General features: G+C 44.3%; 1 protein-coding gene across 7 annotated transcripts in view; it reads left to right on the forward strand.

The window, feature by feature from the left end:
* Window positions 1–14,549, forward strand: part of PRR5L (proline rich 5 like) — a 93,491-nt gene that overhangs the window by 61,225 nt on the left and 17,717 nt on the right. For all 7 annotated transcript variants that reach the window (XM_017649108.3, XM_017649107.3, XM_017649106.3 and 4 more), the window contains exons 5-6: window positions 8,532–8,589; window positions 13,486–13,577. In XM_017649108.3, the coding sequence (XP_017504597.1) occupies window positions 8,532–8,589; window positions 13,486–13,577 (150 nt within the window). The remainder of the gene's footprint in view (window positions 1–8,531; window positions 8,590–13,485; window positions 13,578–14,549) is intronic.

The raw sequence follows: 14,549 nt of genomic DNA on the forward strand, positions 1-14,549 counted from the left end.
TGGGCTCCTTGGGTGCGGGGCTCCTTGGGCGCAGGGCACCTCCCGGCCATCTGCTTTCAGCAATGACATCCATCTCCTGGGACCCAGCCCCCAGCCCAGAGGTCCCTACTTGTAAAACTATCTCTGTGGCTCTGCTTTTGAAATTGAGCATTCTTATTTTGCAGCTTTAAAGAAAGACTCACATAAAGAATGTCCTCAGTTAAGAATAATGAAAATGACCAGAGGTGGAGGAAGGGGGAAAGCAGGTGGAAAATAGTGCTTATCTTATGTCTGCACACAGAGAAGACGGGCCTTTTGATGCACAGAAGCACAGACAGATTTCCATAAGACACTGGCCAGAAAAGTCTTCGACATTTCCAGTATTGATTTTCTTTTCCCTCTCTCTGTTTTGAATTGCACCCAGAAGAAAAATTGTGGTTACCAAGAGGAACTCTGTAGCCTAGAGACAGCTCTGAGGGATAATTGGTTCCTTATAAGTTTGGAAACTGATGATACGAACTGCTCTGCATTTTTCTGTCACTGAATCAGTTCAGGGCATGGGGATGGAGAGGCTGCACGTAGGCTGTTCTGTGTTTCTGCATCTGTTTGCTGTGCTGTGTTTGTTGAAAGCCTTTACCCAAGTTCAGAAAGTTAAATTCCTTTTGGTGGAACTGAATTTGTGCTTGATAACAGAGACTTGATACAGATAGCCATTGATGCTGAACAAGATAGTACCTGGAAAAGGAGAAATTTAGCCACCACAGTTGCCGAAAGGTCACAGATGGCCTGGTACTGTTTGATATAAATAAATCCACCTACTGTTCATATCTGTGGGTCCAAGACCAGTTTCCCCTTAGCTCATCATTATCAGAGCAGATTCATTAAGGGCTAATGGCCTGTGGCAGAGCAGCAAAGGAGGAGACCCATGGAAGTGTGCTGGCCACTGTGGGCTTTGAAATCGAAGGCAGTGCAGGGATACAGATGCATCCACACAGGTAACACACTGCATAATGCTAACCAAAGACCTGAATGGATGGTAAAGGTTTCAAAACAGGTTCAGAATAAACATTTTGTAGGGACAAAGATGAGACTTGTAAAAGCTGGGTGGAGAGATGATAAAGAATAGGAGAAGTAATTTTTGTGATTTCCAAACCCAAACTGAATAAGAGAAAAGTTTCAGCTCTTTGATCAGCCTGGGAAAGCTTTCAAAACAAGCAGGATTCCTAAGCTGGGAAAAGAGATAATTAGGGGGACAGAGGGTAGTAAGGGACAGTCCATATGTACTTTGCTTCGAAGGTAAAATTAGGATGAGGATACAAAGAGGCCTTGAACAAGTGGCACTCAGCTCCTGGCAGAAGACAGGAAAGGGGAGAGGATGATGTCTCAAAGGGTTGTTGGAAGTTGAATTTTGGGTTTCGCCAGTACTTGGAAAAAAGGCATTATGGGGTTTGTGAACACTGGGGTGACCCAGAGGCTTTCCTTGGCTGCTGTGAGGGGAGAGAATTGGGGGCAGGAGGGTGCTCTTTGAGGACTTCGAGAAGAGCTCTGGGTGTCCCTGAGCTGGTGGCTTCCTTTCAGCAGATGTGCCATACTTAATTTCCTTGGAAATCACTTGAATTTTAGCAATTATTTGAATATTTTATTGTATTTTCCTCAAATTTTATGAAGATAAATGGAAAAAATGAGTCTCACAATTGCTAACCAGAAGTCTAATATAATTGAGATTAGGATAAAAATCAATAGGCATGCTAAAATGGCAAATCTGAGCCTCACTGGACTTAGGCCATTGCCCATGCAACTGTTAAAGAAGGAACATATAGTTACAAAAGGCTGAAAATATATCACCTGAAGATGAGCTCTGAAGATGGGGTATAATTAGAGATTTTATAATCCTGCTTACCTCTCTGGGAGCAGAACTCCTCCTTATGTAAGTGTCTTGTTACATACACATGTGTGTTTTATGGAACCCGTTAGGTATGAAATTGGGTGACTTCCTGCAGACTAAGCAAGGAATGGCAGGAGCCAGGCTTACGGCACCAATGGGGCAAGGAGCATTGGAAGGCAGGGGCAGACACGGGAAACAGGGTGTTCAAATAAGGGGAAACACTGAGCACTTCAGTGGCCGTGAGAAGTACAGACTGGGTTGGAAGGGCTGAAAGATTTATTAGACATGGAAGGCAACAGGGCAGTTTTTTCTGAGGCTATTTAAGAGCTAGAAGGAGGGCACAAATAATGATAATAGTAACAACAGCTTACATGTTCAAGTATTGATGTGCCAGGCGTTGTTCTAAACTGGTGGTTCTCAAAGTGTGGTCCCTGGACTGGCATCTTCAGCATCACCTGGGAACAAGTTGGAAAGGCAAATTCTTAGGCCTTACGTCAGACTAACTGAATCAGGAAGTGTGGGTCGGGGCCCAGCAGTCTGTTGCAGCAGGTCCTCCGTGATTCTGCTGCATACTCAAGTCTGAGAACTGCTCTAAGCATTTTACCTTCATTAACTCATTTATTCTTCCTGATGGCTGATGAGGAATATGTTGTTCTTACCGCTTTGCAGATACTGCCACTAAAGCTCAGAGAAGGGAGGTTGTCCGAGATCATACAGCTAGTGAAAGAGAGTGCAAAGGTCAAACCCAAGCCATCTGGCCAAAGAAGAAAAATCTTTTGGATTGTACTTTAAATGTCAAAGTGCCCTTAGGACATCTCCTGAAAAATTCCAGAGAAGAGAAATTTCAGAGATTTTTGTTATTTATTTTTAGTGTCCAGCAAAACAGACATGTACTGTTTTTCCTGCATCCTTTGTGATTAAATAAATTTTTTTAAAGCTCCAATTCACCATTTTAATTACCACTGAAATTGGTGCTGAAGAAGAATTAGCATTTGTACCAAGTCTCTAATATTTAGTCTCTGGGGATTTCTGTCTGGTCTCATCACACCCACACATCCACCAGAGCTGGTTTATTAGGAACTCCCTGGGTCTGGGGGTGAGTGTTGTTTATAAGACTGTAGGTTGCTTGTTCAGGAAGTCATCCAGGTTAACAGGAAATGTAAATGTCCACAGAGGTGAAGGTTGTACTTTCAAAGTCACAGGGGAAAGAAACTGGAGGTGGTCTGTGATTCCCATCACTGGTTTGGTGCCAGCAACAGGAACCCTTGTAGACACTGGTATCACTGGAAATGAACGCCTGGCGTGGAATCGTCAGCACAAGGTCTCAGGAGGCAGAGTGACATGCTGCTGGTTGCCTCTGGGGCAGGAAAGAATGTCTCATTTGGAACTAGAATCCAAATGTTGGGGGTCATTGAGTGTGGCTAGTGGAGAGGAAGGCCCCAGAAAAGTACTTTTGGAAAAGCAGAAGTTGGGGAGCTGGTAGCAGAATTGGGCAGCAGAAGTGACCCAGCTGGATGGAAGATTTGTGTCACCCAGTTACATGACCTGAGATTGCCATGCCTGTTGCCCTCAGTTCTGTGAGCCTGAAATGGATCTCATCTACCTTCTCTTATGGGCAAGGACATAAGAAATCTCTCCAATGGACAGGGCAGGAGAGCATGGTGGCTAAAATCACCAGCCCTTATGCCAGGTCGGTCTGGATTCCAGTCCTTGCTAGGACACTTTATTAGCTGTGTGGCTGCAGGCATGTTACTTAACCTCTCTGAGCCTCAGTTTTCTTAGTAGTCATCTATTTGTAATTATGGTAGCTACTTCAAAAGTTTGATGTAGTAACTAGGTAAGATTATATATTCAAAGTGTTTGGTCCATAGTCAGCATTCACAGATGATAGGCATTCATATTTTTTTTTGCTATCATTGCTAAAGTAAACTAGGGGAATATTCTGGGAAGGATATAGGCTTTGAATTCAGACCAACCTGGATGCAAATTCTGTCTCACATTTGCTAGTTGCTTCTCTGAACCTCAATTTCTTCATCTGTAAAAGAGCATAGGTTTGTGGCAAAGGTGAAATGAGATGGTTTATGGAAAGGTTTAATATAGGACCTGAAAAGAGTAAAAACCAACAAATGATTCTCTTGTCATTCCTCCTGTCATCGTCTGCATATCAAACACTGCTAAAGCATTAAAATGACATGGCTAGCAGCCTTAGCATTTACGGAATCCCTACTGTGTGCAAAGCTCTTTCCTCTGGGAAGATGGGATTAGCGTCATCCTCCCCACCGCTTAGTCTTTTTGGTTCCCTGTTTTCCTGGGTCCCTCTGGCTGGGTTGGGGCAGTACCTGCTTGAGAGGAGGTGCACACTGTTGATAAGCTCACCCTGTCCTCTGTCCTTCCCTGCCTCATCCTGCCTGCCCTCCATGATTACCCTGGTGAACTGAGTCTTTCCTACCCACTGAAGGCTGGATGGGTTTAGATACATTTCCCCAGACATCCTTGTTTTTTGCATTTTTCCTAGCTGAATCTCATTTTTCTGTTGGCAGCCCATTTTTCAATGTCTTAGAAAAAATAGATATGCCATATAAAAAATGGATATGTTTTTCACTTACAGGCTCCTCTGCCACTTCATCGAAGTGCTGTATGTTCATATCTAGGCTCACTGGTGGGGCGGGGGTGCATTATGTAATGATGGGCCCAATTCCAAGTCCCAAACCATTTCCTAGGTGGCTGCTATTTAAGGTAACCATTTTTTGGCCTAAAGCCTTTGGGCGGGGAGGTGGTGGGATTGGTGCTGTGGGGCAAGAGACTGGTCAGGTTCTTCCCAGCCCCCTCACCACACGGTTCCATCAGCACAGCTTGGCAGCAAATGTTACTTAGCACCTTCCAGAGTCAGGAATTTGTCAGTGGTGGGAATAAGGGCAGGTCAGGTCAGGTCTGGGGAGAACAGATATTTAGAAATACCCACAATGCAAGATAGCTGCCTGAATCAAGGCTGGTTTTCTTTTTTCTTTATTTCTCTTTTTCTTAGGTCTCAGCAGGCCTTAAGCCCCATGTCCAGTTGGCATGTCCTTAGGTGTGACTGGCAGACATGGCAGGCTTCATAACTGGTAGGGCCCAGAGCAAAATGAAAATGTTGTCCTGACTGGGGTGGAGAAGCCAGTCTCCTGTTCCCAAAAGCCTGTTGCCACAACCTGTGGGGGACAGGTGACCCCAAGAGATTATAACCTTCATACTCTTGGTCAGGGGTGGTGGAGAGGCCTCCACTGAGTCACTACCCCTTGAGCCACAGCTCTGCAAGCCTAAGGTAGGGAGGGCTGCCACCAGGCCTCTCCCCAAGGTGCTGTGGGGCTTGTGCCCAATGCTGGTGCCTGGGTGCTCACCAACATGGCCCTGTCACCATCTCAGGACTAGGGTGACAGCAGTGGCAGAGCAGGGAGACCCGTGAGGGTGGGGAGCAGGTGCTGAGGACCCTCCTGGGGAGGCATGGAGGCAGGCCAAGCCCCCAGTGTGTGCTCCATTGCCCATCAGGCTGCACTTATAAAACACTACAAAGATAAAAATATTAAGAATGGAAAATGGCAACTGCAGAGCAGTAAGCTCCAAGTGTGAAGATCTTCAGAGCACAAGGCCCTTAGGAATGCAGCACCCTTCGGTGAGCAGGCACCTGTGTGACTGCAGATTCCCGGGAGAGAAGATTATTGGTTCACTTTGAGAGCTGAGGTAGGGCAGGAACTGGGCCAGTTATCTAAGCCAAAGATGCAGGCTGTGGTCAAGGGGTTTGAGTGTGCACTGTGGGGCCCAGACCCATTGAGTAGATGGTGGGCGAGTCTCCAGAGAAAGTAGGGCTGTAGGCTAGGCTGGTGCAAAAGATCCTTCCTCTACTAGCATGTGGCAAATAAAAGATGGAGACTGTACTTCTGTCCTTAGTTTATTCAACTGTAAAATAAGAGCAAAATCTCCAAATGCCTAAGGGTATAAGAATTTTCATTTTGAAAGGTACTTGAGCTTTCTGGATAATGGGTCTACCTGAATATCATTGAAGCTGTGTGAGCCATTGATTTTGACTGCAGGACAAATAGTGGGGAGATGGGAGAATGACTAGGGGATACTTAAAGCCCCTTCTAAGCCCAAGTTCTTGTGCACTTCTTTCAGTCTAAACTTTAGAATTTCCATGCTGTGAATTATGAGAATTTTAAAAAGAATGTTTTCTTTTCCATTTTTCCACAATACACAAAAAATTCTTTTTCTTTGAAGAAAATTTTTTTTCCTCTTGTATCTCTGGGATGGAGGGAGAACCGGAAAGGAGGGAGAACCTAAGTCATCTTTTAAAGTATATCCCTTAAGATACAAAGTAATTTTAATGAAATGAAGAAAATAGTAACAAATTTAGGGACTGTATACCACTTTCTCTCCTCTTAAAAATATTCTGTCTCTTACTTTGATTTCTTAAAAGTACAGAATGGTTTTTAGCACCAAAAACAGGCAATATATATACTCAATGAATATTTGTTAGCATCTGCTCTGTTTTGGGCAGTGTTTTCAGAGCCAGGGGTACTGGAAATGGTCCTCACCCCTAAGGACCTAAAATCCTCACACATATGGGACAGGGTTTGAATTCATTTATTTGATTAACTCAGGATATAACCTGGACTAGGCTTCATTTCTCTCAGTGCTCTGTCCCCCTATCCTCCAAACTTGCTTAAAATGTAGGTAATTATAGTGATGGAACAAAATTATGAAAACTGCCTCATTAAGGGAGTCTCTATACATTTGGAGGTGCACCTCAGAAACACGAAATTACAGAAGAAATTAGTTGTTTTAGAAGAAGACTGGGACAGCAGAGCTTACATTCGAGGTGGTGACCGAGAATGATGGCGTCAGGAGCCTTTGCACCGAGTGCCGGGGGTGTTGAGAGACCCTTATCTGGACCAGTGGAAGGGACCCGGGCAAAGACTCCAGGCCCCAGTTGCTCACAGACATTCAGGTGGTGTGACTGCCATCTGGAAACACCCTCACCACCCATTCCTGTTCAGCTCAGCTGTCACAAATTACTTGATTTTGATAGTCCAAATTTGGTGCTATGGTGATTTCTTGCTTTCTGACCCAGAAGCTGCTGGGATTCATTTGCTTAGACGATAGAGAACACAGTCAGAGTTCCACCTTAATTACCTGTCCATTGCATAACTCTTTGTAAAGGAAGTGATTTCTTTTTTTCCTTGAACAGAGTCATCTATTCCTATAAGATGTCACTCTAACTTTGACTTGGGGTTCCATCTTGAAACTAAATGATGGCCAGTTACTTTTAAAATTAGGTTATCTTGTACATTTTAATAGTATCTATGAAATTGGTTAATATATATTAGTCAAAAAAACATGATAGTACCTTTGATAAAATACTTTAATATATTTGATGTAGGCCCATTCATTACTAATTCTCTTTATGTCCCCCTACTTTTGTGAAGATAGTTGGGCTAGAGATAAGAGAGCAACTGTTATAATCTCTACCCATTATCACTGATTACTAAGGACAAAATACCATGTGGGTGTGTATTTATAATGATTAATCCTTACCAGAACTTCATGATATTGCTGGTATGATGTCATTTTACAGATGAAGTCAAGACTTGAGGAAATTAAGTGCAAGGTCACACAGCTAGACTGTGGCCAAGCTGGGGCTTGAACCCTTGTCTGATGTCCAGGTTCTTTCCACTCTGCTATGCATGTTCTCATCATCATTGCAAAAGGCTTTAGGATTTTATAAAGGAGAATACTAAGAAATACATTAAGTTTTTTTTTGGAGGATATGTGTCATTGTGGGCCCTCCACCCCTTAAGCATAGGCCTTTGGTAATCTAGTGACGGGAGGTGAGTGGAGAGGCACCAGCCATCCTTGCTCTCCTAGCTTCCATAACTTGAGGAGAGGCTGCTCTGGGTCTTGCAGGACTTGTAGCCTTTTGAGGAAGGAAGTGGCCTGGGTGGGAAGTGGCCAGCCCTGCTGGAAGGCAGCAAAGCAGAGTGGCAAGAACATGGCTTCTGGAGCCAGAAGACCAGCTCCTTTTCCTGTGGGCAAGTTTATTTGCTGACCACCAGTAAAGTAAGGGTAATGGCACCAACCTGATTGGGTTATTGGGAAAGTTGGAGTTAGATGAGGTGAAGGATATAAACCCTCCTGATGTATGCACAACACTCAACAATTATTAGGTGTAATTCCAAAAGGTCTTAATCTTACTCATGCCACAACTTTCCTAGGCACACTCTCACTGACTGACACATACTCACTGCTGCTTAAGATTTTGCATATGGTCTCTTGCATGTTCGCGTGAGGAACCCTAAATTTATCTTTTTAAAAAATGTATTATTTCTGCATAGTTTCCCATTACCTCAATGTTCCCTTTCCAGAGTTTAGATTAAGGGCTTGAAAGGCACTGGGTGTCAAGCACAGAGCTTCCATCGAATTCAGCTATGCTTGAAGCATGCCTCTTCCTGGTCGTAGCATGTGGTGGTGGTTGGGTTTGGCTCTCGTCTTGCTCTTCTGCTATAAGGATGCCTCACTGACTTCTCCTGGAGACCTTACTAGCACACAAGTGCCTAGAACTCTGTGCTCAAGTGGAATAGGATTTGTCACACTGTGAAGTAGCCCAACTCCTGTGTTCTTTGTTCTCTTTCGGCAGAACCAGCTTCTTGCAAAAGGACTATTGTTTGTGGAGGAGAAGATTAAGCTGTGTGAAGGCAAGTACCAGGCAGCCCTCATATGGCCCTCTGTGACTCAGCCTTTGATGTTTTGACAGCTGAAATGCTTCTGTCCAAAAAGTGGCAGGCTCCAAGTGAGTGATTCACCCTGTCCATTTCTTCTCCAGTTAGGCAGTAACACTATGGTTGGAGTCAGCCACTTGTGGCAGTGCATGTCAGAACCGTGTGTTCTGAGAAATTCAGTGTTTTGAGAAATGAACTGAAACTGGGGTGGTTTCTTTGGGGGCCTTGTTACGGGTGGCTTTGCATGGATGTGTGCTGGTAGTCTCCTCTGGGGGGATAAATTATACTGGAGATTCTGCCATGCTATTCCCTCTGGTCTGATCCATGCTGTTTCCTGTTGACCTCTATAATATTTCTAGAGGTCATACATGATGTGAGTCTACCCATTTGGGGGATATTAGACTAAGCTGGTACCCGCTTAATGGGTGGAGGTTTGATTTGATAGGCAGAGGAGAGTTCCCTGGCCTTTTTAGGGTCCAAATGACAGAAGAGGGAGAGGGAGGCCCTGGATGGAGATGGAATTAGAGGCTAGAACCGGCCGTCCCGTGGGTCCACCAAGGGCTGCTCTCAGCAGCCCCAGTGTGGATTCTGAACTCAGTCTTCCACTTGCTTCTTGGATGTCTTTTGGCAAGTTTCTGGTTTCTTTGAGCCATGGTTTTTTATCATGATAAAATGGGGTTAGGGGTTGTAGGGAGTACGAGATGCATAAGAGGCGTAGCACCATACCTGGCACGTACGTAGTAGATAGGCAAACTGGTCCCTTTGCTTTTTCTTCTCCAGTCTAGAAACCTCTATCTGTAGATCAAGTATACTTTTCAGACCCAGACTTATCAGGCAGTTAGCCATACATTTTTTTTTTGCAGTGGAGTATCTCCTAGAAAGACAAAGTGGAAGAAATTTACACCAGAAGGTTCTGGTACCTGGCACACAGGAAGTGCTCACCAAGCTTTTGGAAGGATAGAGGTTAGATATAAACCTCTGTATTTTGAGAGTTGACTGAACCTGTAGCCTTGTGTCCCTTGAATACAACTATGTTGAGACTTTTTCAACCTTATGAATACCAACTAACTAACCCAAGGCCTTATTTTTAAGTGACTGGCTTTGACAACAACTTTGTGGCCCTTTTGCACTTCATAGTCAGGTCAGTACACAAATGTGGAAGGTGGCTGCCTAGTAAAGGGAGAAATAAGAAGCATGGTCTCTGGCCATATTATCTGTCAGTCATATGGGGAGTTATTACATACTCCTGGAAATGGGAAACCAGCTTTATGAGAAAGACAATGAATAAAACCAGAGATTCAAGTGCCCGTGAAAGGGAAAGTTGAATGTCTTTCGCCAAAGTAACACTCAACATAGATACATTCAGAGTGAAAACTCAGGATTGAAGCTAGATGGAACAAAGGTCATGCAGGGTTCTGTGCCTCCGCCCCAAAGTGGCTTGAGGGTCCTGGGTCAGGGTATTCTCTCTGGGTACCCCCTGGCCCTGGGGTCTGGATGTCAGTGTCCTGTCTGTGCAGTGAGGGGAATGGGGGGAACCTTTAAGGGTCTCTCCCATCTTCAACCAGAGCATCTCCACTTTTTAAATTTTATGTATTACAATTACAAGAAAGCTTTTCTTTGGATAAAAGGATTCTCTTGCTAAAAAATAATATAGTTTGGTAACTGATAGGATCCATCCTATTGCTGAACAAACTTTACCGACCTATTTACTTATATATTTACGCCCCTCCTTCTGGCTGCAGGAAGGGCAGAGCAGCTCTTATCCATGTGTTGCTCCTTGTGGGCTGGATATGCCATGTTACTTTCAGTCACCTTTTCTAGAGCTCTAGTGACCCTGACTCCAGAGGTTTCTTTTATCTATTCTATATACCTCTGGTGATCTAAACTCCCATGGCATATAGAGTTTATGTAAGATGGTCATCTAGAACCTTCCATGCAAACCCCCTTATCTTTGCAGGGAGCTAAGTCCTTGACTTGTGGGCTGTTCCTGGAAGTGAAGTCACCTCTTTCCTTTAACTCTTTCTTGCCCTGGGCTACCCTGTCTTGTTAGCCTGCATCTGTCTGATGTTCTTCTCTGAACACTTTCCAAAACCTTATTACTCTCTGAAGTTTGCAGCCAGCAGTTAGACCCAGTTTCCCAGGAGGGGAGCCTTCCTGCCGCTGGGTTACCTCATGTGCTGATGAGCTTTCCATTTGGGTAAGTGAGGGGAACTAACTAGACACCAGCATCAACCTGCAGGATTTTCCATCCCTGCCTTCAGGTCGGGGTGGTCTCTGCTTGTCTTGGTAATGGAGGGCTTAGGATAAGGGCCTTTACTAAAGGGGCTGGGGTAGCCTTTCTCCTTTGAGGTCATCCAGGCATTGGGGTTCACCTTGGTTTTAGGTGTGGGGATGACCTCAGACTTTAGATGGTCCTGTTGACTTTGCTGACTCCTCCCAACAGTGAGCCAGCATAGCCTACATTTGGAACGAGGATGGTGGCTGACTGTCTACTCCACACAGGTACCTTGGAGTTGTTGTGGGTTTGGTTCCAGACAACTGCAGTAAAGCAAATTTTGCAATAAAGCTAGTTAAGTGAATTTTTTGGTTTTCCGGTACATATAAGCATATAAAAGTTATGTTTATACTGTAGTCAATTAAGTGTGCAATAGTATTATGTCTAAAAAAAATGTACATACCTTAATTTAAAAATACTTTCTGTGAAAAATTGCTAGCCATCATCTGAGCTTTCAGCAAATTATAATCACTGATCACAGGTCACCATAATAAATATAATGATAATGAAAAAGCTTGAAATAGTGCAAGAATTACCAAAATGTGACAGAGACACAAAGTTAGCAAAGCTGCTGGAAAAGTGGCACTGATAAACTTGATTGATGCAGGGTTGCCACAAACCTTCAGTTTGTGAAAAACGCAGTATCTGCAAAGTGTAATAAAGTGAAGCTCAATAAAATGAGTTATGCCTGTACCAGGTACTTTGCTAGGTGCTGGGGACATAGTGGTGAACAAAACAGTCACAAGATTACAGGCCCTTATGGACCTCACAGCCTGGGAGTGGAGACAGATGTTAACCAAATCATCATCAAATATAAAAGTACTATCAGGACAAGTACTAAGAATACAGTCCTTCACAGGAGGATTTGACTACTAGAGAGACTTCCCTGTAGTGTTGATGCTACAACTGAAACTAGAAAAATAAACCGATGTTGGTTAGGCAAAGAGAGGGAAAGAATGGTTTAGGCAAAGGGACTAGCACATACAAAGGCCCTGTGGCATGAAGGAGCATGGAAAGCATGAGGGGCGGAAAGAAGTTCCACATCGTCAGGGCCCAAAGGCTTATGGGAATACAGAAGAGGATGAAGATGCAGAAAAGGAAACAGGCCCCACCCAACCAAGTCGCTCGTGTCATGGAGGTCTTCTTTATATAAGAGCAAAGGAAAATGGTGGGCCTAACAATTTATTAACTCCTGCTCTGTCCTGTCCCATATTTGGGTTAAATGGTAACTTCTTTCCATTCACCAGCCTTAGTATCTGCAAAAACCTCCATCCTTGGTACTTGCTTTCCATGCATTTAAAGAGTCTAAAAATTGATTTATTGATGTGTCTGGCACCGTGCTAAGCACAAGAAATGTAATATACAGCAAGTCAGACAGGGCCCGTGCACTCCCATTCTGTTGGAGGAGACAGAGAAGTCAATAAGTGATTCCAACAAAGTGTAATTAGTGCTTCGAGCAGGAAAGTAGAGGATGCTAGGATGTGTATTTTCCCCCAGTGTATTTCACTCTGACCTCTCAAAATCTGCACGTCCTTTGCCCTGCTAGATACTGCCCATGCCCTTGTTCTGTTCTCTCTCCCAGTTGCTGCTTTTATTGTCCATTAAATTAATAGACAGATGATGCTAACTGAATCTTTCAAGATCTGTTCAGTGGAACTGACAGTGTTTGCCAAATGCATCTCTTGGTGTCTAATCTTGGCTGACCCAGTTCCTCTGCCTCAGATGAGCAAAGTCAGCACCCAATCAGCTCTGTTATCTAGGTCATTAAACAGCAGCCACTGTGCAGGCTCCTCTCTGCCAGTGGCCGCCTTTCCTGCATGTGCGAAACTCCTGGCACAACTTTCCTGTGGCTTTGGCTGAGCCATGTCCATCTAGCCTGGGGTGGTGCTTGGCCATGGCTCAGGCTTCCTGATCCTAGGGGTGAGAGTAGGCATTACGTCAGGAGGTGGGTCCTGTGTTTTGCAAGTGACCACTTCAGAGAATGTTGTCCTCCTTGTTACTGCAAAACCATGGGAGGAAGTGACAGTTTCCAGGCCACCCCTTTCCACCTCTCAACTGACAACTCAAATTCAGAATAAAAAGCCAGTGTCTTAGTGATTCAAAATACAAAATGATACTTAACTGTGCACATGAACTTCCTGGGTTATATTAGTTAAGAGTATTCCCCAGTTTCCAGGGTTCTGGAATCCTAGCTTTGCCTTCTAAGCTGTGTGATTTTGGGCCAGATACTTGGCCTCTCTGAGCCTGTAAAATGAGATAATAGAGTTTATTTATGAGATATAGATAAGCAGCACTGTGCCTGAAGATGTTGTAACCATCTTCCTGATGAGGGCAATTGTTACATGATTTTCAAAATTCAGCTTCCTTTACTGGATTGAGGGATAGAAGGCATATTTGCATATTTTCAGTTGAGTCTTCCCATCCAATCTTATGTTTACTGTAGTATCCCCCTTCAGATCAAATGTAGGTAATGAGTTTTCCGCCCCCTCCCTCCCACCCATGCTCCATTTGATCCAGAGTTGTCTGCTGGCTTCTCTTGCAAGTAATGACAAGTTCTTTTCTTTCTTTCTCCCCTCCCATGTTATGCCCTTGTGTAGGTGAAAATCGCATTGAGGTTCTGGCTGAAGTCTGGGACCACTTCTTCACTGAGACTCTCCCCACCCTGCAGGCAATATTTTATCCAGTCCAGGTCAGTGTCTCTGGGGAATGGCCTTCTGCTGGCCTTGGCATTCTGTCTTGTTCCTTAGCCTTTGCCACTGGGGCCTCCTGGGGAAGGCAGGAGGTCCAGGACATGGGGCGTCTGTAAGCAGCTGAGGGCCTCGGAGAACTCTGGAGGGCTCTCTGGGTCTATATTTAGCATCTAACCTCAAGCAAGGTGTCTGCATACCTAGCAGTTTGTAAGCTCTTGTCACCCTCTTGGTTTCAGTGTGTCTACATATTGTTGAAGTGGTTAGTTTCTTCTTTCTTTTTAGAAATAGGGAACATAAGGGAAAGGCACCTTTTTCTTTCTCCTTTTCTTTCTCTTTCTTTTCTCCACCTCTCTATCCTTTCTTTGAAGCATAGTTTTTAAGCAAGTAACCAGTGGCTCCCAAATTGTGGAAAGGGAATAACGTTGCTTGCCTTATGGACACATAAGGGATTCCTGAAGACAAGAAGCCGCGTGGTGTAGGAGAAACAAACTGGACTTGGAGTCAGTAGCTGGGTTTGGGCAAACTGATTTCTCCTTCTCTGTATTTCATCTCCTACAACATGAAGAATTTACAGTAAAAACGTGCAATATCTTTAGTATCCTTACTGTGATCTCAGCTCATTCTACCATTTGCATGGATTTCCTTCTACCTTTGTACAGAGGCTAATAGCAGGACTGGCCATTGCCAGGTCAGAGTGGACACCCCTGAAGGCAGGTGGACTGATGGATATTCCTCTCCACAGTCTGCTTCTGTTGTACATTCACACTGATGTGTGCTCCCGCGGCACCTCACCTCGGGGGCTAAGGCTTCATATCTAACCAGGCTTTGTTCAAGTGTGGGCAGTAACACAGTCATTAGCAATGGTGAGAATTACCTGACCAGAGGTAAGGGCCTAGGTGCTTTGTTTGCTCTGAATGGTATTTTAAAGAATTTGGAATTCTCAATATATGTCAAAGATTAAAAAATTCAAA

Source organism: Manis javanica, chromosome 11 (genome assembly GCF_040802235.1).
Source record: "Manis javanica isolate MJ-LG chromosome 11, MJ_LKY, whole genome shotgun sequence".
In the NCBI taxonomy this organism is placed as follows: Eukaryota; Metazoa; Chordata; class Mammalia; order Pholidota; family Manidae; genus Manis; species Manis javanica.